At 47.1% G+C, this 20,071-nt stretch overlaps 10 protein-coding genes across 10 annotated transcripts; 7 read left to right on the top strand and 3 right to left on the bottom strand.

Annotated features, from left to right (window-relative positions):
- Window positions 1–68: 68 nt before the first annotated feature.
- FTJAE_11336 (dehydrogenase) lies at window positions 69–1,532 on the bottom strand (the record flags this gene model as incomplete). The annotated part of the gene is made up of 1 exon (XM_037344268.1): window positions 69–1,532. The coding sequence occupies one exon, from the start codon at window positions 1,530–1,532 to the stop codon at window positions 69–71; it is 1,464 nt and encodes a 487-aa protein (XP_037201586.1).
- Window positions 1,533–2,269: 737 nt separating this feature from the next.
- On the top strand, window positions 2,270–4,445 carry FTJAE_11335 (transcriptional activator of proteases prtT; the record flags this gene model as incomplete). Its single annotated transcript, XM_037344267.1, has 4 exons — window positions 2,270–2,320; window positions 2,522–2,634; window positions 2,681–3,729; window positions 3,775–4,445. The coding sequence occupies 4 exons, from the start codon at window positions 2,270–2,272 to the stop codon at window positions 4,443–4,445; spliced, it is 1,884 nt and encodes a 627-aa protein (XP_037201585.1).
- A 72-nt stretch (window positions 4,446–4,517) lies between these two features.
- FTJAE_11334 (alcohol dehydrogenase) lies at window positions 4,518–5,628 on the bottom strand (the record flags this gene model as incomplete). Its single annotated transcript, XM_037344266.1, has 3 exons — window positions 4,518–5,128; window positions 5,176–5,570; window positions 5,615–5,628. The coding sequence occupies 3 exons, from the start codon at window positions 5,626–5,628 to the stop codon at window positions 4,518–4,520; spliced, it is 1,020 nt and encodes a 339-aa protein (XP_037201584.1).
- Window positions 5,629–5,983: 355 nt separating this feature from the next.
- FTJAE_11333 (neuraminidase (sialidase)) lies at window positions 5,984–7,126 on the top strand (the record flags this gene model as incomplete). The annotated part of the gene is made up of 1 exon (XM_037344265.1): window positions 5,984–7,126. The coding sequence occupies one exon, from the start codon at window positions 5,984–5,986 to the stop codon at window positions 7,124–7,126; it is 1,143 nt and encodes a 380-aa protein (XP_037201583.1).
- Window positions 7,127–7,854: 728 nt separating this feature from the next.
- On the top strand, window positions 7,855–8,817 carry FTJAE_11332 (nucleoside-diphosphate-sugar epimerase; the record flags this gene model as incomplete). The annotated part of the gene is made up of 1 exon (XM_037344264.1): window positions 7,855–8,817. One exon carries the CDS (start codon window positions 7,855–7,857, stop codon window positions 8,815–8,817), a length of 963 nt encoding a protein of 320 aa, XP_037201582.1.
- Window positions 8,818–9,229: 412 nt separating this feature from the next.
- On the bottom strand, window positions 9,230–10,926 carry FTJAE_11331 (L-lactate dehydrogenase (cytochrome); the record flags this gene model as incomplete). The annotated part of the gene is made up of 5 exons (XM_037344263.1): window positions 9,230–9,372; window positions 9,421–9,629; window positions 9,678–10,141; window positions 10,193–10,734; window positions 10,785–10,926. The coding sequence occupies 5 exons, from the start codon at window positions 10,924–10,926 to the stop codon at window positions 9,230–9,232; spliced, it is 1,500 nt and encodes a 499-aa protein (XP_037201581.1).
- A 312-nt stretch (window positions 10,927–11,238) lies between these two features.
- FTJAE_11330 (dihydrodipicolinate synthetase) lies at window positions 11,239–12,222 on the top strand (the record flags this gene model as incomplete). The annotated part of the gene is made up of 1 exon (XM_037344262.1): window positions 11,239–12,222. One exon carries the CDS (start codon window positions 11,239–11,241, stop codon window positions 12,220–12,222), a length of 984 nt encoding a protein of 327 aa, XP_037201580.1.
- A 779-nt stretch (window positions 12,223–13,001) lies between these two features.
- Window positions 13,002–14,684, top strand: FTJAE_11329 (tartrate transporter; the record flags this gene model as incomplete). The annotated part of the gene is made up of 4 exons (XM_037344260.1): window positions 13,002–13,169; window positions 13,218–13,368; window positions 13,415–13,580; window positions 13,628–14,684. 4 exons carry the CDS (start codon window positions 13,002–13,004, stop codon window positions 14,682–14,684), a joined length of 1,542 nt encoding a protein of 513 aa, XP_037201579.1.
- A 382-nt stretch (window positions 14,685–15,066) lies between these two features.
- On the top strand, window positions 15,067–16,308 carry FTJAE_11328 (het-domain protein; the record flags this gene model as incomplete). The annotated part of the gene is made up of 3 exons (XM_037344259.1): window positions 15,067–15,410; window positions 15,616–16,031; window positions 16,085–16,308. 3 exons carry the CDS (start codon window positions 15,067–15,069, stop codon window positions 16,306–16,308), a joined length of 984 nt encoding a protein of 327 aa, XP_037201578.1.
- Window positions 16,309–16,994: 686 nt separating this feature from the next.
- Window positions 16,995–17,924, top strand: FTJAE_11327 (uncharacterized protein; the record flags this gene model as incomplete). The annotated part of the gene is made up of 1 exon (XM_037344258.1): window positions 16,995–17,924. One exon carries the CDS (start codon window positions 16,995–16,997, stop codon window positions 17,922–17,924), a length of 930 nt encoding a protein of 309 aa, XP_037201577.1.
- Between the last annotated feature and the right edge of the window lie 2,147 nt (window positions 17,925–20,071).

The raw sequence follows: 20,071 nt of genomic DNA, 5'->3' as shown, positions 1-20,071 counted from the left end.
GCGATATAAAACAAATATGCTTCAATGGCATTCTTGATTCATGCCAGGCTTAATTGGTGATAGATGCACTACTCAAACTCCCTCCACTGCCTCACAACCTCAAACAAATTATCATTATGCCCAACATTCCCCGGAAAAACAACATAGTTCAACCCCGGCCACTTGGACTCCGGCTCATCGCATCGCCACATCGGAACTCCAGGTGCAGCCTGTCCAACGATAAGAGCCCGCCTCATCCTCAATCCCTTCGTCGCCATGTCCGACGACGTAATTCCGCCCTTGGCGATGATGTAGCGAGGCTTCTGCTCTAGTCCCTGCAGGAACGACACCAAAGCCAGTGCAATTTTTGAGCCAATATCTAGACTCTCTACTTCGTCTTTGCCGACAATGAGCTCCCGGCTTGTCATGACTAGAACGTCTTGTCCTTTCTTGATATGTTGTGACGCAAGCTCAATTGCTTTTGCGACATCTTCTTTCGCTGCCTCGTCGGATTTGAGAAGTGCTTTTACGTTGAGCGTGATGGTGGTCAAATTATCTCCAGACTTCTGAACCAGAGAGTCCAGTTGCGCGGTGGTTTTTGGCACGTATGAACCGGCAATGATGAGACCACCAACGCTTTTGGATAACCCGAGTTGGCTAGCTGAGAGAGGCGGAATAGATGAGATGCCCAGACGTGCTGAGACAAAAGCAGCTCCTGTTCGGTACAGAAACTTCTTTCCTTGCTGCGACGCCTGTAGAAGAGCAGTAACGACAACATCGATGTCCTCGTCTGCTGCCGCGTTGATTACCAGCACAACAGGCGTGTCGCTTCGCTTTGGGAGCTGCATGATCTTCTTCAGAACTGCTTCCGGACCACCGACACGAATAGTCTCCAGATCGACGGAGTCAATATTGTCATGCGGAATCTCGCCCTTCGATTTCTCAACGGCGTAGTCCCGAAGGTTAGAACTCTTATATCCAAATGTCGCGTCCTTTGCAAAGGGCGTTTCCGCGGCAGGGATGAGCTTATCACCCTCATGAACGTAGTGAATATCGTTAATGGTGTATCTCCCGCCCTGTAGGAAGAACGGGCACAAAATCCACGCGTCAAACGCGTCATTCACATGCTCCACCGCCTCAGGCTCAAGAGGAAAGTGTCCTCGCAAAATAGAATCACCGCGCAGCACAATCTCATACGGAAGGTTCGTCTCCTGAGAAGCTGTCTTGAGATTGGTGCAGATCTCGATCATGAGATCACGTGCCTGCGGGGGATGAAGGGCGCGTGAATTGGTGAGGATGAAGAAGCCATTGCCTGTTCCGACTTGCTTGAATGCTGAGACTAGGTTTTGAACATCCCAGACTGTTAAGATGGTGATGTCGTGGCATGTTTGTGTTCCTGTTGGGTCATCGTCGAGGATAACTAGCACTGGAGCTGGTGAGGAGGGGTCGCGAATGGTGATGCGTGTTTGAGTACGGAGTTGTTGATGCGAGGATGGGACTGGAGGCAAGGATGAGAGGGCCTCAGATAAGATGAGTGTGCCTGTTTGCGCCATGATGAATAAGTCTAATGATTGTGCGTATCTAGGGGAGCAGTGATATTGGTGTAGACGTCAATTGAGATAAATAATCGCTGTCTTCCGATGGAGTTTAGGGTAGCCGACAGTTCACCAGGTTCTTATCCGACATCCGCGACCTGGTCCGTGTCTATCGGTCTTCGCCCCCATTGGCTACGGGACCGATCAAATTGGACCTGCACCGATCAGAAAGATTGAAGAAGCATTGAAAGGTCAACAACAAGCATTCAGGCGTCAAAAGAATATCGATTTCTTGATCATTCTGCTGGCCAAGAGTATCCTATGCCTCTGAGATAACTCTGCCGTGCACGCTTGCTCACAGTAAGATAAATGCTTATAGAATATGTTTATTCATTCTGGTAGAACCGCGACTATGTTATACACTGCATAATGACTTTCACAATCCACTTTATGTAGTATGCACAGATACCATGCACAAGAGCATATTTCACTTATGACAACTGCACAAAGCCAAGATCTGCTTATGACTCCTGATCCACAATGAATAAAATCATCTGTATCCAGTATGCGGAGGCACTCGGACTAACGATGCCTCCGTGCACCTCCGCATTTCCCCAGCGACAGATCGCTACTGTATTCGCTCTAGTCAAAGCAGTAAATTCTGGCTGACTAACTCCCCCCGCGTTTCTGAGCCTGCGCAACTTTGACGTGTTTTGAGTCATGAATCACTCTCAGAAAGGATATATCGAGTGACGATGCCGAAGCGAAACGGAAGTACTGCGACGCAAGAGTACGACGGGAGTGTGGTATGTTTGCGTGTAGTTGATCTGCAGGGTGCAGGGGCGCTGATCAGTGATAGCCTCCGCCGAAACGAGTGGCGATAAGTTCGAATTCGGAGCATCCCGTCGCTCATATCTCGAGACATATCAGGGCTTGCACAACATGTCGTAAGCACAAGGTACCAAAAACACAACCCACAGTCGAAATCAGGTGACTGAATTGCTTAGATCAAATGCTTCATGGATGATGCTGGACCGCCGTGTCGACGGTGTAAAGAGAAGAAACTTAGCAACTGCGCCGTGAGCAAGAATCTCCAAACGATTATTGATGAGAAAACAGAGTATGCCATGGGTCATTTTTGGTGAGACCCAGCTGACGTATTTCAGGTTATCAGAGGCAATGCTCTCAGATCTCGACCAGGTGTATACAGCAGTCAAGGAGATGAGAGGTATAATGGGCTTACCAGATTTGCCGCCATTACAAACATCACGAATGAACAAACGGAAAGATTCATCAGTGCCCGTACCCCAAGAGACAACGGCACTTCAACTGGAGGACAACTATGGTCCATCATGCGATAACTCACCGAAACTCACGCCCGAAGACGATAGACTGCCTCACGCGCCTATTCATTCTCTATACACCCTGACCAGAATGAGGGCGCTTCGATCGCCTGGAAATGGAAATGAGAATCGAAGTCAAGCCATTAATGATTTCATTTCTCAGGGACAGATCTCATTGGCTGATGCTGAGCGACTGTTTGTCGTTTATCGAGATCGTTTGGACGGGTTCATCTACTCCATCGGATGTCCCTATAAAACCCTTGAGCAGCTTCGTCGCAAGTCATCGATCCTATGTGCGGCTACACTCACCATCGCAGCGCTTCATGATCCAGCAGCTGATAAAGTATACGGCATTTGCAATTCCGAACTTCGGCGATTGACCGAAAAGTCGATGCTCCAACGACAAGGTGATAGGGACTACTTCCGAGCTCTAAGCATCGCTTCATATTGGCTTAGTGACTTGTCCTGGACGTTATCAGGTCATGCGATCAGACGAGCTGCCGAATGCAATATCCACAACAGTTATAGTCTAGCCATCAAGGATCAATCCGAAGAAGCCATGGACTCTGCGCGTATCTGGTCTATTCTCTACATCTGCGATCAACATCTCGCTATTCTATACGACAGACCGGCGATTATTCAGGATGACTGGCTTACGCAAGACTGGGAGGGCATTCTGAACTGTCCGCTGGCTACAGACCAGGATGAAAGACTTATGAGTCAGGTTGAGCTGATGGGTATCTTGCGGAACATACGACGACTGTTCGGGCCTGACAAGGGAGAAGAGATTCCGCGATTGTATCTGAGTCAGATAGGACACTATCATCGACAACTTGACCAGTGGATCACGAAATGGACCGACAGGCTCCCAGGTATGTATGACAATTTTACGTTTAAACATTGCTAACCTGTTTCAGAGGGCCATCCCAATATTGGAGCATTCCCACGAAAAGGCGCTCTCTTCCACTTCCATCTCGCCCAACTATACCTCTACTCCCACGTTTTCCGCGGCCAATCCAACCAAATACCCAGCCACTTCCTCGACACAGCCTCAATGGCAGTGACTTCCGCATCAGCCATCATCGACATCCTCCTCACCGACCCTGATCTCTCCACCAGCATTGTCGGGATCCCATCTTATCTGCTCTCCATGACAGCATTCGCAGCCATGTTCCTCGCCAAAGTCTCACATAAATACGGCGATAACCTGTTTAGACGAGATCAAGCGCTGGATCAGATTACTCGACTGATCAGCCATTTCAGATCGTTGTCTATGGGCAAGTGGCATTTGGCGAATTTGATGATTAGAGGTTTGGAGACTGTGACTAGTCTTTTGACTTCGCATGGGGTGCAGGATAAAGTACAGAATGCTATTTCGTCGATGATGCCCGGGAATGAGGGTAACCAGGGTCTTGAAGATGTTTACAGTACTAACCCTGATATGTTTACCGGGATTGATGGGAGCACGATGCCTACTTGGGACACGACCTTTGGGCTATCACCTATCTTTGGCTTTGATCCGTCGTTCCTCGATGTCGATGGATATATGCAGTCAATGGCCATCTTTCCAAATACCGAAGGAACATAAGAGTGTCTAAATTGAACATGGTATTCATCTATGTATTTATCCCCGATTTCTCTACAGTGCCTAGTCAGAAGCTTACATGCCCTGAATGTTTCTTGGCCGATACTCGCTCTCCAAATACTCCAACTCCTCCTTCGTAAACTTGACGTTCAATGCTTCCACCGACTCCTTAATTCTCTTCTCAGAGTTCAACCCCAAAATCGGATAACACCCCTTCTGCAGCACCCACGCCGTAGCTACAAGCGCCATACTAATCCCCTTATCATTCGCAACCTTCTCAACCCTATTCACAATCTCCAAATTCGCATCCGCAAACCACGTCTCCGTCTTCTTATCACTCTGACTCCTAATCGACTGACTCGCCTCATCATTCTTACTCGACAGAGGTTTAGCTAGAAGACCGCGCGCGATGGGACTCCAGGGAATGACGCCCACGCCTGTGGCTTCGCAAAAGGGAAGCATTTCGCGTTCCTCTTCGCGGTAGAGGAGGTTGTAGAACGGCTGCATGGAGATGAAGGGTGTCCAGCCTTTGGATTGGGCGATGTATTGGAGACGGGCGAATTCCCAGGTGTACATTGATGAGGCGCCGATGTAGCGGACTTTGCCGGATTGGACGACGTCGTGAAGAGCGCGCATGATCTCTTCGGGGGGTGTTTCACGGTCCAGACGGTGGATTTGAAGGACATCTGTACAGTCAGTATGTCGCTTGTTATACTGGGTTAGACAAGCTTACCAATGTAATCGGTTCCAAGACGTTCAAGACACTTATCAACAGCATGGAAAACATGCTTCCTACTCAAACCCATCTGATTCACAAGCGGGCCGTCGTTGATACTAGCAGGTCTTGTACCATCATCCATAACAGGGTTAAAGATCTTTGATAGAATAACAACCTTTTGGCGAGGAATGTTGAACTTCTTCAAGGCCTTGCCAATGATGACTTCTGACTCGCCATTGGAGTACGTATCAGCTGTATCCCAGGTATTAATGCCTTGGTCATAAGCAGCTTTGAGAAGTTTAAGGCCATCTTCCTCGTCAAGGACCCAGGGTGAGCCTTGCCATGAGCTTGAGCCAAAGGTCATGCAGCCGAGGATGACCTTTGAGATCTTAAGACCTGTGTTGCCGAGTCTAGGCTGTTAGTACGGGATTTGAGTGGTGCTGGAGATGCTTACCTGACGTATTCCATCTTGAAGGCACTTGTAGTATTGGTAGAGATGATGATGTTACTACTGGACAGATCTTGTGTTATTTTTATCTCTTTTTAAATGCCGCTTTTATGACACTCCTCTTCACGTCGATCTGACCAACGCTGATATCACCGAACATATCCTTCCCCGCATTATTCCACTGTGATCATCAACCCCTCACGCCCAACACCATTTAATCGGCCATCCTTCCAATTGGCCAGCGAGTCATGCACAGTGGATTTATGTTCAGGCTAATATCCGCTGAGATCGTGGGGAAGTCACGTGGAAGATGTGATGTTTTAAACCACCAAGACTCATCGCAGCATCGCAATCAAGTCAATACCGCAAGCAATCATGGCACCAAATCTTCAAACTATCCCTGTTCCTTCAGCGACAGTTCAGTCGCACGCTTCGAATTTGTTGCAACTTCCCGACAAGACTGTGCTGTGTACATGGTTTGGTGGTTCACAAGAAGGACTGCCTGATATCAGTATTTGGCTGTCTCGATTAGAAACGGGATCATTGTCTTGGACTACACCGCAAAAGATCTCGTTTGATGAGAACAGGAGTTGTCAAAATCCCGTCTTGTTCAGAGCACCTCACAATGGAGAGATCTGGTTGCTTCATACTTCGCAAGATACGGGTAATCAGGACGGCGCTTATATCCTGAAGCGTACATCCTCTGATCAGGGTCGTACTTGGTCTGAGGCTAGTCGCTTACTCCCCGATGTGACTGGCATCTTCATCAGACAGCCCATCGTCATCAACAGCGACGGAACATGGATCTTGCCAGTATTCTACTGTCGCACCGAACCTGGTCATAGGTGGATTGGCAGCGACGACATCTCTGGCGTTCTCTACTCAGATGATAATGGTGCATCATGGAAAGAGAAGCAAGCACCAGATAGCGTTGGATCTGTCCACATGAACATCATCCCCCCAGCATCCGGTTCTACAACCTGGGTCGCATTCTACCGCAGCCGCTGGGCAGACAACGTCTACCGCTCAACATCCAACAACGGCATCGACTGGGAAACACCAAAAGCAACAACCCTCCCAAACCCCAACAGCGGCATCTGCGCCGCCCGCTTATCATCAGGCCACATCGCCATCGTCTTCAACAGATCAAACGCCTCAGCCGATACCCTCAAACGACAAGGCTTATATGATGACATCACGCCTGAGGATGATAAGCGACCTAATCAGGTCACAAAAACAGGAAAGGATGCCATTTGGGGAACGCCCAGAAAGACGTTGACGCTTGGAGTTTCGGAGGATGAGGGGCTGGCGTGGAGAGAGCGTGTGCTTGAGGATGGAGATGGGTTTTGTGGGACGAATAGTTCTTCGGGGCAGGAGAATAGGGAGTTGAGTTATCCGAGTATTTATATTGAGAAGGATGGGGATAGGGATGTTGCGCATGTGGCGTATACTTGGCATCGGCAGCATATTAAGTATGTGAGGATTGATGATGTTGAGGCATGGGTTAGCTCTAAATGAGATATAGACTTGACTTAAATAAACACTTGCATAACCCGTGCCTAGATCGTATTTGTAGACAACCTTAGGTGCCGGCTTTACAAACTCCTCAATGCTCTCGTCAAGGCGACTGAGAAGATATCATCCCTCGAGATAGATAAAATCCACGAGCCTCATCTCTCAATACTCTAATCGCACTATGTAAGGCCTGTACCGCATCTCTATATATCACTATTAAACATATTACGCTTTGCCAACTACCTTAGATGTCCAGTCCCATTTGCATGAACCAAGTATATGGACGAGTGTATGAAACAGCCATTAAAGCAATTTCTCGATTTACTTACCCTGGGAAAACAGAAACCAATTTCTGGTCTTCTCTCATCTCTGACACATCTACTGGATTGGCTGTAATTCTGCATCCGATGTCTCAGCGATGGCTCGGTCTGGTTTCCGGCCAAGATATGGTGCAAGATCCGCGGGTGTCCACTCAACCAATAGGATTTCTGACCGCACTCCACAAAAGCACTAAGCGGAACAGCTATTCAGTGCTCGCCACTGAGGCAACTGGGATCTGTGTAGATGGTGGATGTAGAGCGACGATGCAAGAATATTACAAATGTCAGAAAGTTGTTAAAAGAGTGGCTTGTTTGAGATCAAGATATTATATCCACTTTCACTGACAGTATTTGGGAACACTCCAGCAAATTGTCAAACATATCTAATATCTACTTGCAAAGATACCAATCATGACTCAAACAAAAGACCATGTTCTCATAACCGGAGCCGGTGGCTTCATCGGCCAGGAACTCATCACATCTCTCCTCAAAGACATGCCCACCGCTCACTTCACCCTAACCGACATCATGACACCCCCCATCCCCAAAGGCGCAGAAACCCAGGTCACATCCCTCAAAGCAGACCTAACAGACCCATCAGCTGTTACATCCCTGCTGTCCAACCGCTTCAGCCACGTCTACATCCTCCATGGTCTCATGTCCGGTGGCGCAGAAGCCAATCTAGACCTAGGACTCAAGATCAACGTTGACTCGGTGCGAAGTATCCTTGACGTGCTGCGGACTGTATATCCTGGTACGAAGGTGATATTTGCTAGCTCGTGCGCTATCTATGGACAGACGGATCTAGTGACGGAGTTTGGCACACTTCCTCTGCCTAAGAGTTCATATGGCATTCAGAAGTTGCTGGTGGAGCTTTTGATCAATGATTACTCCCGTCGCGGTCTTCTCGACGGACGGATCGTCAGATTACCCACTGTTATTGTACGCCCAGGCGCACCCTCAGCAGCTGCATCAAGCTTTGCATCAGGCATTGTCCGAGAGTCTCTCCAAGGAGTCCCCAATATTTTACCCGTTAGCAGAGACCTCGTGCTTTGGGTCTGCAGTCCTGCAACGGTTATCAAGAATCTCATCAAGATTAAGGACATTCCAAAGGAGAAGTTTGGTGACTCGAGAGTGGTCAACTTGCCAGGCATTACTGTTACTGTGCAGGAGATATTAGACGCCCTGAAGGAGGTTGGCGGTGAGAAGGCACTTTCGCAGATTGAGGAGAAGAGAGATCCGACTATTGAGGCTATTGTAAGTAGTTGGCCAGCGAGGTTTGATGTTTCTAGGGCTTATGGTCTTGGATTGGAAGCGGATGGGAAAGTACTGGATGCTGTTAAGGCGTTCCATGCCAAAATTACCAACACATAGTTTGCGAATAGATACATGTTGGGGTAGCAGTGCCAAGTGAAGGCTTATGTGAAATGATGATTGAGTGGTGAACAAGTACCGTACACATGCCCGGTCGTTCGGACCGATTTGTAAGATGACGTGCATGCTGTCGGTGAATTGGCCGACGGCTCGTACCTATTGTCAGTCAATTTTGAACCACGTCCCAGTGGCCAGGCACGTAAGAGAAAGCCACGGGCCTGTAAAATGGCCCGCGACGCTGCAACAGCCAATGTTAGTTAGTATAAGTCAAGGGCCAACTTGAGGCTTCAGATATAAGGGCCAAAACATAGAGGAACAGCGAAACACGATGTAGAGTAATATTGAGCACGTGTATGTTACTGGTAGCACAGATCTATATACCATCGATATCTTCTCCTGCCGCGAATACCCTTTACAGCTTCGATAACAGCCGCGTGTACTCATTGCCAACCACCATATGATCAACATCCAAAGTGTTCACCAAACTAGGTCTAGCTTCGCTAAGCGACGTGATGCCGCAAAGACGCATTGAAGTCTCTAACTCATCTTTAAGAACTACGATTCGTTAGCTTGATCATGTTTTGGGCAACGCAGAGAACTTACTATGACAAAGATGCTCGGCGCCTTCTTGGCCATGGATGAGAGAGTATAGGAATGGTCGACCGATACCAACTGCTGTTGCTCCGAGGGCGATAGCTTTTAAGATGTCGGATCCCCGCTCGAAGCCGCCGTCGATGTAAACTTCAAGTTGATCAAAGACCTCTGGGCAGTTCTTCCGTAGTTCTAGCAGGACTAGTATACTGGCTTGCGCACTGAAAAAGATTAGCTTTTGCCTTTCACTGAAAGAAGCAATGACTTACCCGTCCAACGAACGTCCGCCATGGTTACTTAACAACACACCCTCAACACCATACTCCGCCGCTTTAATAACATCCTCAGCAGTCTGTACCCCCTTCAACACAATCGGCAGTCCTCCACTCGCCTCTCTAATCCAAGCCAAGTCATCCCAGCACAACGACTTGTCAATATACTGCGCCATCAGTCGCCCGAACCCACTTCCCTTCTTATCCTTACTGCTCTCACCGCCACTAATCGCCGACTTGACAGTTTGTTCCTGCGCCGCCCTCTCATCTGCCTCACGCTTGCCAGGTACAGGTGCGTCAACTGTTACAAATATTGCTTTGACGCCGAGACCACGTACGGTTTTGAGTAACTCGACGGTCTTGTCGTGATTGGAGTTGACGTATAGCTGGAAGAAGAAGGGTTGTGATGGGGGCGCGGCTTTGACGATTGACTTTAACGAAAAGGACGCATTACTCGAGATCTACCAATTATCAGTCAAGAACTTGGCGGGTTGAGTAGTCGGGGCAATTACACATTGGATAATGCCCTCATTGGCTGCAGCCCGACTAAGCGCCAGCTCCCCATCAGGATGCGCAAGTCTCGCCATCGCCGCAGGAGAGATAAAGAACGGTGCACTACTATCGAAACCAAGAATACTGGTCTTGTAGTTTACTTGCGACACATTCCTCAAGACCCTAGGCCTGATCATGACTCTCCGCACCAGCTCCTTGTTCTTCCCGTGGGTGACGAGATCTGTAGCCGCGGACGAGTAAAACGCCCATGTTTTCGCGGACAACGAATCTCGCGCTGCCTTTTCATAGTCGGGAGCGCTGAGTATCGCGTCTATTGGTGGGATTGTCTTTGTCGTTGGTGTCGAGGGGACGTCGTTTGTCTGTGTTGGTGCTGTTGGGGGCGGTACGGGATCGATCTCGGTAGTTTTAGGGGTCGCACGACTGATCACAGATTCCTCGAGGAGGCCGATTAACTTGTCGCTGGGAAGGTCTTCGATAATATCTGGCGCATGAACATCATTGTACAGTTCCGTGGCATCAGAGCCAGCGAGGTTCAACAGCACTACCCATCATGATTAGTCTCGCCACAACCCCCCAAGTTACCCAACATACCTTCTGGACCACCAGGATGCTCATTAATAAAATGTGTAATATCCCAGACCTTGGAATGAACAGCTATCCAGCAGTCATTCGCCGTGTTATGCTGCTTCAAGTCGTCCAAGGACACTCTTCTCGTCTCAATTGATGTCTCCATGATTGCTGATAGTATTGACTGAACCTCCAAGAACGAAACAAGTTGTAGACCTTGAAAATAAGCTAATCACCGAGGCTACACTTCACTATCTCCACCAGCTGTTTACGCCCCGGGAATGCCGAGTATCGGGCTGGGGTCACGGCGAACCCTCCCATTGGCTGCCATTGCTCCCCGGGAATGTCTCCGGGTGTTCAACCCCGCAGTAGGCCTTGGAGTTTTGGTGCACTTAAGAGCTCGGAGATAGCATAGACGATTACTGCATCAAGCCATATCTTCACAACACGTTCATCACTCACCAGTCAAATCATCAAAATGGAGCGCAGCACTATCCAAGCAAAGGCAAAGCCCCTCCCCAGAGGAGTCTACACCCCCGTCGTCACACTCTACAAAGCAGACGACCCAACCCAGCAAGTAGACCATGAAGCTATGCACACCCAATGTCAAGCCCTGATCAAGGCAGGCATGCATGGTCTTGTGTATCTCGGCACGAATGGCGAATTAGTTCTCCTCTCACGGGAAGAGCGCAAAGCCATCATCAAGACAGCCGTGCAGGCAGCTTCTGCGGAGCGTGGACTTGACTACCCCATTGTGGCAGGCATCTCGGCACAGTCCACGCAGGAGACGATCCAGAACGCCAAAGATGCAGCGGAGGCTGGTGCTGGCTTCGGTTTGCTTCTGCCGCCCAATTACTGGCCTAAAGCACTACCCAGCCAAGCTATAGTGTCTTACTTCAAAGAGGTTGCGGCTGCTTCACCGATACCCATTGTCATCTACAACTTTCCCGCTGTTACATCTGGTATTGATCTTGATTCTGATCAACTAGCTACCTTGGCTTCTGAACCGAATATCGTAGCGGTGAAGTTGACCTGCGGAAACGTTGGAAAGCTCGCTCGATTGACAGCGTTATTCTCGCACGAGCAATTCGGTGTTTACGGTGGAAGCAGCGATTACCTCCTCCCCACACTACACAGTGGCGGAAGCGGTTGTGTTACAGGGATGGGTAACATCTTCCCCTCCAGTACAGCGGGTGTCTATGACTTATGGAAGGCGGGAAAGATTGATGAGGCGAATAAGCTTCAAGGACTTGTCGCTCATGCTGAGTGGGCTTGTAAGAAGGGTATCAGCAATACCAAGTATGGAGCTTGGCACTTCCTTGGTAAAGATATTGGACTGGATAACGAGACGGCGTGGCATATGAGGAAGCCTTATCAGCCGCTTGATGATAAGTCCAAGGAGTGGACTGTCAAGACATTGAGTGTACTAGCGGATGCTGAGAAGCAACTGAGGAAGCAATAGACCGTTTAGCATGGCGATAGCCGCTAAATGCATGATCAAAAGAAATTTCCTGTTTTTTCACTCTTAGATAACCGATGTGAGTGATTCTGATCGCCGCACGCCCGTTAACAACAATCCCTGGGCCCAGACCTTGTCTGGATCAAAGCTCAGTGGCGAGACAACAACGCGCAGCATAAGCAGGCATACGCGTATTTGCTTTGTCTATAGATAACTTCAAAACAAGCTCGCTGCTGAACTGAATTAGCCCAATGCCTCAGTCGCTCTGACTCGGCTGATCGCGATACATTCGCTTGTCGCCCTCATCATGAACACGGTCTATCTGTCGCATTTGTTCCCTACGGACACATTACAAGATCGCAAGCCGTCACGAGACAATTATTAGTGAATATCACAATAATCGGTCATATAACCGATAGCGACATGATCACATTTCCTGCACTGATGCTGCAATAGTCTTTCGATGATGTCTTAGGCAGCACAGATAATCACCAAGCGGGCGGCCATCGCCCTCGGTCTTCCCTCCTACTAGCCAACCAACCCTCCCCTCCAATCCAAGACCATCAGTGCGTCTCCAAGCACGACTCATTCAGAACTCTAAACGCGCTAGTCTCCCTCCCCCAGACTGGATACCCCATACCCCGCATTCAACTCCCCATGCCAAGTTTTTAATCCCATAAAAAGGAGTTGATATCCCCGATATTGAAGTCGTCAATCCAGTGATACTCTAATCACCAGGATCAACTACAACTCCCAACATTTACTTGATTCAGTTTGTGATCATGGCTCTGAGGAACTCTATCTCGGATGAGAAGGATGTCGAGGCTATTGCCTCTCATCTCGATCACGCCAATACTGCGGCTACCAATGGTGGTTTGTCCGTTGAGGACATGGAGTTTGTCGCCAATTTTCCTGAGGAGAAGAAGAAGAAAGTCTTGGCGAAGATTGATGTAAGTTGATTGGCTTCACTCTGCGCAGACAAGATCTGACTTGCTTAGTGGCGACTTATGCCGATGCTGGCAATTCTTTATCTCGTCACGTATATTGACAAAGCGAATATCGGAAATGCTAAGATTGAGGGAATGCTTCCGGATCTTGGTATGAGCGGAGAGCAATATAACATTGCGCTCTCAATCTACTTCATTCCATGTAAGTTCAGCTTTCGAGTGGTATTGAGTGAGGCTAATTTGGGCAGATATTCTCGCCGAGATTCCTAGCAACATGATTCTCAACAAATTTACAAAGCCCTTTCAGTACATGGCCACCATCATGTTCATCTGGGGTATCGTCGTGGTCTGCACCGGTCTAATCCACAACTTTGGTCAGCTCTGCGCAATCCGCATCCTGCTTGGTCTCTTTGAGTACGTAATCCTACACCTCGATATCTCATGTGTTCTAACATCACCAGGGCTGGCTTCTTCCCTGGCGCTATTCTGATCATTTCGAAATGGTACCTCCCCCACGAGACCCAAACTCGAGTCGCGATTCTATATACATCTGCTGCCACTGGAGGCGCTTTCTCCGGCCTCTTCGCCTACGCCATCGCCAAAATGGATGGTATTGGCGGCCAGACCGGTTGGCGATGGATCTTCTTCATCGAAGGAATCTTCACAATCGTCATGTCGTTCGTAACCTGGTTTTTGCTTATCGACTCGCCCACTCTCTCATACTGGCTCACCGACGAGGAGAAGCGATATCTCGTTCTGCGACAGGCTTCCCGACGCATCACCAACTCAGGCGAATACCGTGAAAAGACGTTCGACAAGGGCGCTTTGTTTGAGGTTCTCAAGGACTGGAAGGCATATCTCCTCGTCATCATGTCCTGGTCCAACGCTGCGCCCAACTACGGTCTCAAGTTCTCCATGCCCTCTATCGTTAAGGGAATGGGATACACATCTAGCAATGCCCAACTAATGACTATTCCCCCCTATCTCTGTGGAGCTATCTCTTCGTACCTCCTCGCTCGATTCGCTGATAAGCACAAGTGGAGAATGCCCTTCATCGTCGGCCCCCAGCTCTGCATCATCATCGCTTTCTCTATCCTCATGACCAAAGCCGAGTTCATTGTTCAGAATCTTGGGGTGTGCTACTTTGCAGTCTGTCTCGCTTGTGCTGGCATGTATCCCATCTTGCCTGGTACGAGCGCCTGGAACATCGACAACAACCTCAATCCTACCAAGCGAGCGATCAGTATTGGCTTCGTTACCTGCGCGGGTACAATTGGTGGTATTTATGGCAGCTACATCTATATCGACAAGGAAAAGCCCAAGTATACAACTGGATATGGTGCATCGCTTGGATTCGCAGTGGCAGGAATATTGGCTGCAGTTACCCTTGAGGCTGCTTTGGTCATGATCAACAAGAAGAGGTCCAAGATCAGCGAGGCTGAGGTTCGAAGCAAGTACACAGAGGAGGAGCTTGAGATCATGGGCGAGAAGAGCCCCTTATACCAGTACAAGCTGTAGTACAAGTAGTGATAAGGAATTATTTCAAGGCACTTTAATTCATACAAGATGCTAAATGTTTGCTCTTTGATACGATGATATGTAATATTGAATTAATATGGTAACATGTGCAGGGCAGTATTTCCTGCATTAAACTGAACTGCTAATTAACAAACATCAAGTCGAAACAGACTTATGTACTTATAGGAAACTATCTACTTATATAAGATAATGTCCTTGTTTATCCAGGGTGTAAGCAGATATGTACTTATACAGCCAGGATGTCAGCAAATATCCACTTGTCAGCAGAGATAAATTCTGCCTCTTCGCCTCATCGTTCTGTCATAGTAGTCCTGTCACCTCTTTGAACTATAGACAAATCCAAAGCCCTTTGACAACAGTCATGCGTCTACTTACAACTGGACGTGATGGCGAACGTGGTCTAGCTGACTTTGTTGGCGATCATATCCCGCCCTATACAATTCTTTCGCACACTTGGGGAAAGGACTGTGATGAGGTTACCTTTCAAGACATGATTGAGGGCAAAGGGAAGAACAATCTTGGCTATGAGAAGCTCCTGTTTTGCGAGAAGCAAAGTGCAAATGACAACATCCAGTTTTTCTGGGTGGATACCTGCTGCATCCATAAAACAAGCAGCGTAGAGCTTTCTGAGGCAATTGATTCTACGTACCACTGGTATCACAACGCAGATGTTCGCTACGTGTACTTCTCCATGTATCAATCGAAGTTAAAGGTGGAGACACCTTGCTCTCCCAACAGGAATGTCATGGGCAAGAGGCCGTGAAACAAAACGGGAGGAGGACGTTGCATACTTTTTACTGAGAATCTTTGGCGTACATATGCTGCCTGTATACGGGGAGAGTCGAAGAAATGCATTCATTCGACGTCAGAGAGTGATTTAAGAGTCTGTAGGAAACTTTGGGTCCGATAGTTTTCCTTTCATCTTGCATAGGGGCTCAGCATTGCACGAGATTGGCGACACGTTGAAATGCCTTATGGGCGATGTGAACAGAGATGGCTGGCCAGATATGGTCGCTTTCAAGTCGAGAGGCACCAGTAGACACATGATTGAACTCAGCGTCCTTTCTGGAGCCTCATTATTCAGGACATTCATTGCACAAATAACAAGTGGCCTGCCCGTAACAAAGGCAACACAATATGACTTTGCCCTGGTAGACTGGGACGGTGGCAAGAAATCGGGTCCCGTTGTCAACAAGAAAGGCAGCAATGATACTAAGACCATCTATGCCCGCATCTTTTCCGGAGCCTCTAATTTGCAAGACGTTATTCTGCAAACCGGGACCGCACCCACTAAACTGACGACACATGGACCTTCTCAATGGGAAGGTGAAATTTTGGCAGAAAGCCGGACATATTCGCTATCAAGAAATCCAGCACAGGCATCAACGGCACTAAAGCGCACGTCCTCTCCGGCGCATCAGGCTTCCAGGAATGCATGCTGCCAATGGGCACTTGCTTGCACGAAACTAACGCTGGATTCCACTTCGCCGTCGCAGACTGGAACGCCGACGGGTGCTCAGATACATCACCAAGACCCACGAGCCTTCAAGGGCCTAAGGAGATAAAACCCCCAGCACGCAGTGTGATTTATAAGCTGGACTGACCGCTCTGACAATCCCACTAGTCCATACGCTTATTATATCAACTGCTAGTCATTCCACATGACTTGAAAGAAAACTGAGTAGTCTGGTCTATCTAAACTCCAGTATAACGCCGCAACTTTTTCAACGCTATCAACTATGGGTAAGGAGATATCAAAGCAGCACGAACTTCACAAACCGGAAGAGCATCCGCCCTTATCGGACTATGAGTTCAGTGTGTATAATCGCCTCGCAGTTCGAATGGACCGGTTTGTATGTCTCTCTATTCTGCAACAGCCTCGATAAAGTGTTCATTCTGATGAAAAGAAGCATGACCGATTCCGACATATGTGGAATGTACTCTACAATGCCGCCAATAGCCAGAAGCGGCCGTCCAATCTATCGCTTAAGCTTGAGTGAGTCTCGACTCTTGTTACTGGTGGATCTGAGTGACCATCATTCTGACAAAGGCCCCTTGTCTCGCATCTCGGTGTCCGGTCTTGAGCAGCTCATCGAGAGAGATTGTCTAACAGCATCTTGCTTGGTAATGTAAAGAACAAACAATTATTAATCTCAATGAAAGAGCGACAGCGTCCCTAATTCATGTTGGAGATAAAAGCTGAGACTGTCAGCCGTTGCGGAGAGTAGAGATAAACCCCAATCCTACAACAGACAATTTTATCTCAACCGTCTTCAATAACAGGCTACAATGTCAAGAAGCATCCTCGTCACTGGCGCGACCGGAAAACAAGGTGGCGCCGTCGTGCAGGCCTTGGTCAAACGGTATTCCTCCAAGTTCACCATCCTCGCCGTCACTCGCAATGCACAGTCCCCTTCTGCACAGCGTCTCGCTAAGAGGTCCTCTGTAAAGGTCGTTCAGGGAGACCTTGACAATGTGTTTGCACTTTTCCAAGCGGCTGAGAAGGCTGCCTCCGGGGGTATATGGGGCGTCTTTTCTGTCCAAGCTGCCGTAGGCGGCGGAGCGACATCAGAGACTGAGCTGAGACAAGGCAAGGGGCTGGTTGACGAGGCGATTAAGCGCAATGTGCGACAGTTCGTCTACTCGAGTGTCGATCGCGGCGGCAACGATCAGTCATGGGGCAAAGCGACCAATATCCCTCACTTCCAGGTCAAAAACCAGATTGAGAAATACCTTCGAGAACAGACAGCAAACGGCAAGAGTAGCATGAACTGGACGATCTTGAGACCTGTCATTTTCTTTGACAACATTGCGCCTGGCTTCGAGGCCAAGGTTTTCATGACGAGCTTCCGCGACGTGATGAAGGATAAGCCGCTGCAGTGGATAGCGACTTCAGACATTGGCATCTTCGCAGCAGAGGTTTTCAATGACCCTGAGCACGAGCAATTTAAGAAGAAAGCAATCGGCATCGCGGGAGAAGAGCTCACGTTCAGAGAGATGAACATCGCATTCAAGGAGGTTACAGGCCATGGCATTGGAACCACGTTTGGCTTTCTGGGCAAAGCGCTAAAGGCTGGAGTTAAGGAGGTCGGCACCATGCTGGACTGGTTCAAGGCGGAAGGGTACAATGCTGACATGGCTTTGGCGAGGAGTATCCACCCTGGCATCAAGGGAGTGCGGGAGTGGTTAAAGGAGGATAGCGCTTTTACTCGGCATTGAAGCGATCTAACCCTTCTGTGAGTTGAGGAGGTCACTACTATAGGGTTATTAAGTGAAGTAGGGAGTAGAGTATTTAAGATTTTTTAGAGTTATTTTATTATATTACTTTAATATTAACTTTATTATATTAATATTACTATACTGCTATTTATTTAAGATTTTTAACTTTATAGGAATATAAAAAGTATATAAAATTTATTTTATAACTTAAACTTTCTCCTATATTAGCTTTTATTAACAATTAAGATAGAACTCCTATATGTCTACTAGCATTTACGAAGATTGCTACAATCAAGGGATACATAGGATATAATCAGAACCGCGTTAGGTGGGGCGATATTGATGGTAACGGCCGAGCTGACTACATGGTCGTCGACGACCGTGGAAACGTTCAACGTTCATGCCTGGAGGAACTCGGGTACTAGTGACACTCCTACCTGGCAGCCATTCGGCTTGCGTCTTACTGTTAAGGGCATCAGTGACATACGTGGTGTTCACTTCGAAGACATCAACGGTGATGGGCATGATGCTTGGTTATTGGTGAACGAGACGGGTGCCACAACGACCAGGATCAACTCGCGAAGCTGCAAGAAAGGGAAGCCAGGTGATGTGCTCAACGTCTCATGGAGGCAGGGGTTCCGGAAAGGCACCTCTTTTGGGCTAACACATGCAGGTGTTGGAGCTACCAATCGAAGCACGATCCATTTCGCCAGGACCTATGCAGAAGCTCGCTTTGGACTTTTTCCGAAAGCAGACTATGTCTATCTCCATTCGGCCAAGCAATCCAACGGCCAGCTGGATAGAAGATCTTATATATGAGATTGGTACCAGAAGATTCGTAAAGACGGTACTTGCAAGAAGTGCGGCAAGATTGAGTATAAGGACGGCACGCTCAAGATTGACTATGTGACGGGATGCAATAATCATGACTGAGCTCATTTAATAAGTAGTTACTGTGTCTTGAAGTATTTGGTAGTGGTAGCGCTGTTTTACCAGTGAAAGTCAGTAGAAGATACACATATGGCTAACGAAAACCATGAAGGATCAACTAAATGAGACCCTGGAATTCCTCTGCGTTTATCCTACTGACACCAACTACACGTTTCTACATGAAACGGCTTAGAGTTAGTGGTTAGGTCCATTTCGGCCGCCAGCAGGCCGGACAAATAGCCATCCGCGTCACGTGAGATGGAATACCCCGCACAAAACAATAAGAACTCAAGGCATTTACTGCTAAAATTAAAGGCCAAAAGTCTGACATATCCCCGCACCCTATAACACCATTTTATTATCACCAGATATTTAACTTAACTATTATAAATTCAATTAAAATCATATTATAATAAAAAGTATATTAATTAATTACTCTTAACTTAGAGATTAATATTTTATATATTAACCCTAGGCTTTATAATAAATATAAAGTCTATTAGCAGCTAACTTTATTAGCTACTTAATTAAGTTATTAAGTAAGGCTTCCTATATATCTTAGATCTATTTAATTAGTAACCTTCTATAAGCTTTACTCTTTCCTAACTTAGTGTATTTAGGATAAATTCTTTATAATTTAGACTTTAGAGCTTTCTAGATATATTTAATAATATTTAAATTAAAGGAATATACTAGCTAATAGATTAAAATAAGCCTATAAAGTTATAACTAATCTATTAAAGCTTTTATAATATAAACTTTAGCGTTATCCTGTTAAAATTACTTAAATTTATTAAAGAAAGGGAAAAGACTTTCTATAATGGCCTTATAATAAGATTAGCTAGAATAACCTCCTTTCTTTACTGTTAAATCCCTTATTATAGGGATTAAATAAGACCTCTTTTTTCTAGCTATTCCTCCCTAGAATATAACTAATTAATAAGCTTTTCTATAACCTTAAATATTAACTAAGTCTTTCCTATATTTCTTATTAAGTCTATAAAAGACCTAGCCTTCTAGGTTATTTAGGGCGTTTTATATAGTGACTTTATTACTAAAGTAAATCTATTAAAAAGGTTAGTTTAAATAGCTTTACTTTTAACTAACTTATATATATATAATTATTAAGATAATAAATCTAAAAGTTATAATATTTAAGCCTAGCCTTTATATCTTTTTCTATAAGTTTAATCTATCTCTTAGCTTACTATTTATAC

This window comes from Fusarium tjaetaba (assembly GCF_013396195.1).
Source record: "Fusarium tjaetaba strain NRRL 66243 chromosome Unknown NRRL66243_c0000280, whole genome shotgun sequence".
NCBI classification, from domain to species: Eukaryota; Fungi; Ascomycota; class Sordariomycetes; order Hypocreales; family Nectriaceae; genus Fusarium; species Fusarium tjaetaba.
The sequence above is the reverse complement of the archived record's forward strand: the minus strand, read 5'-3'. Positions and strand labels throughout refer to the sequence as shown.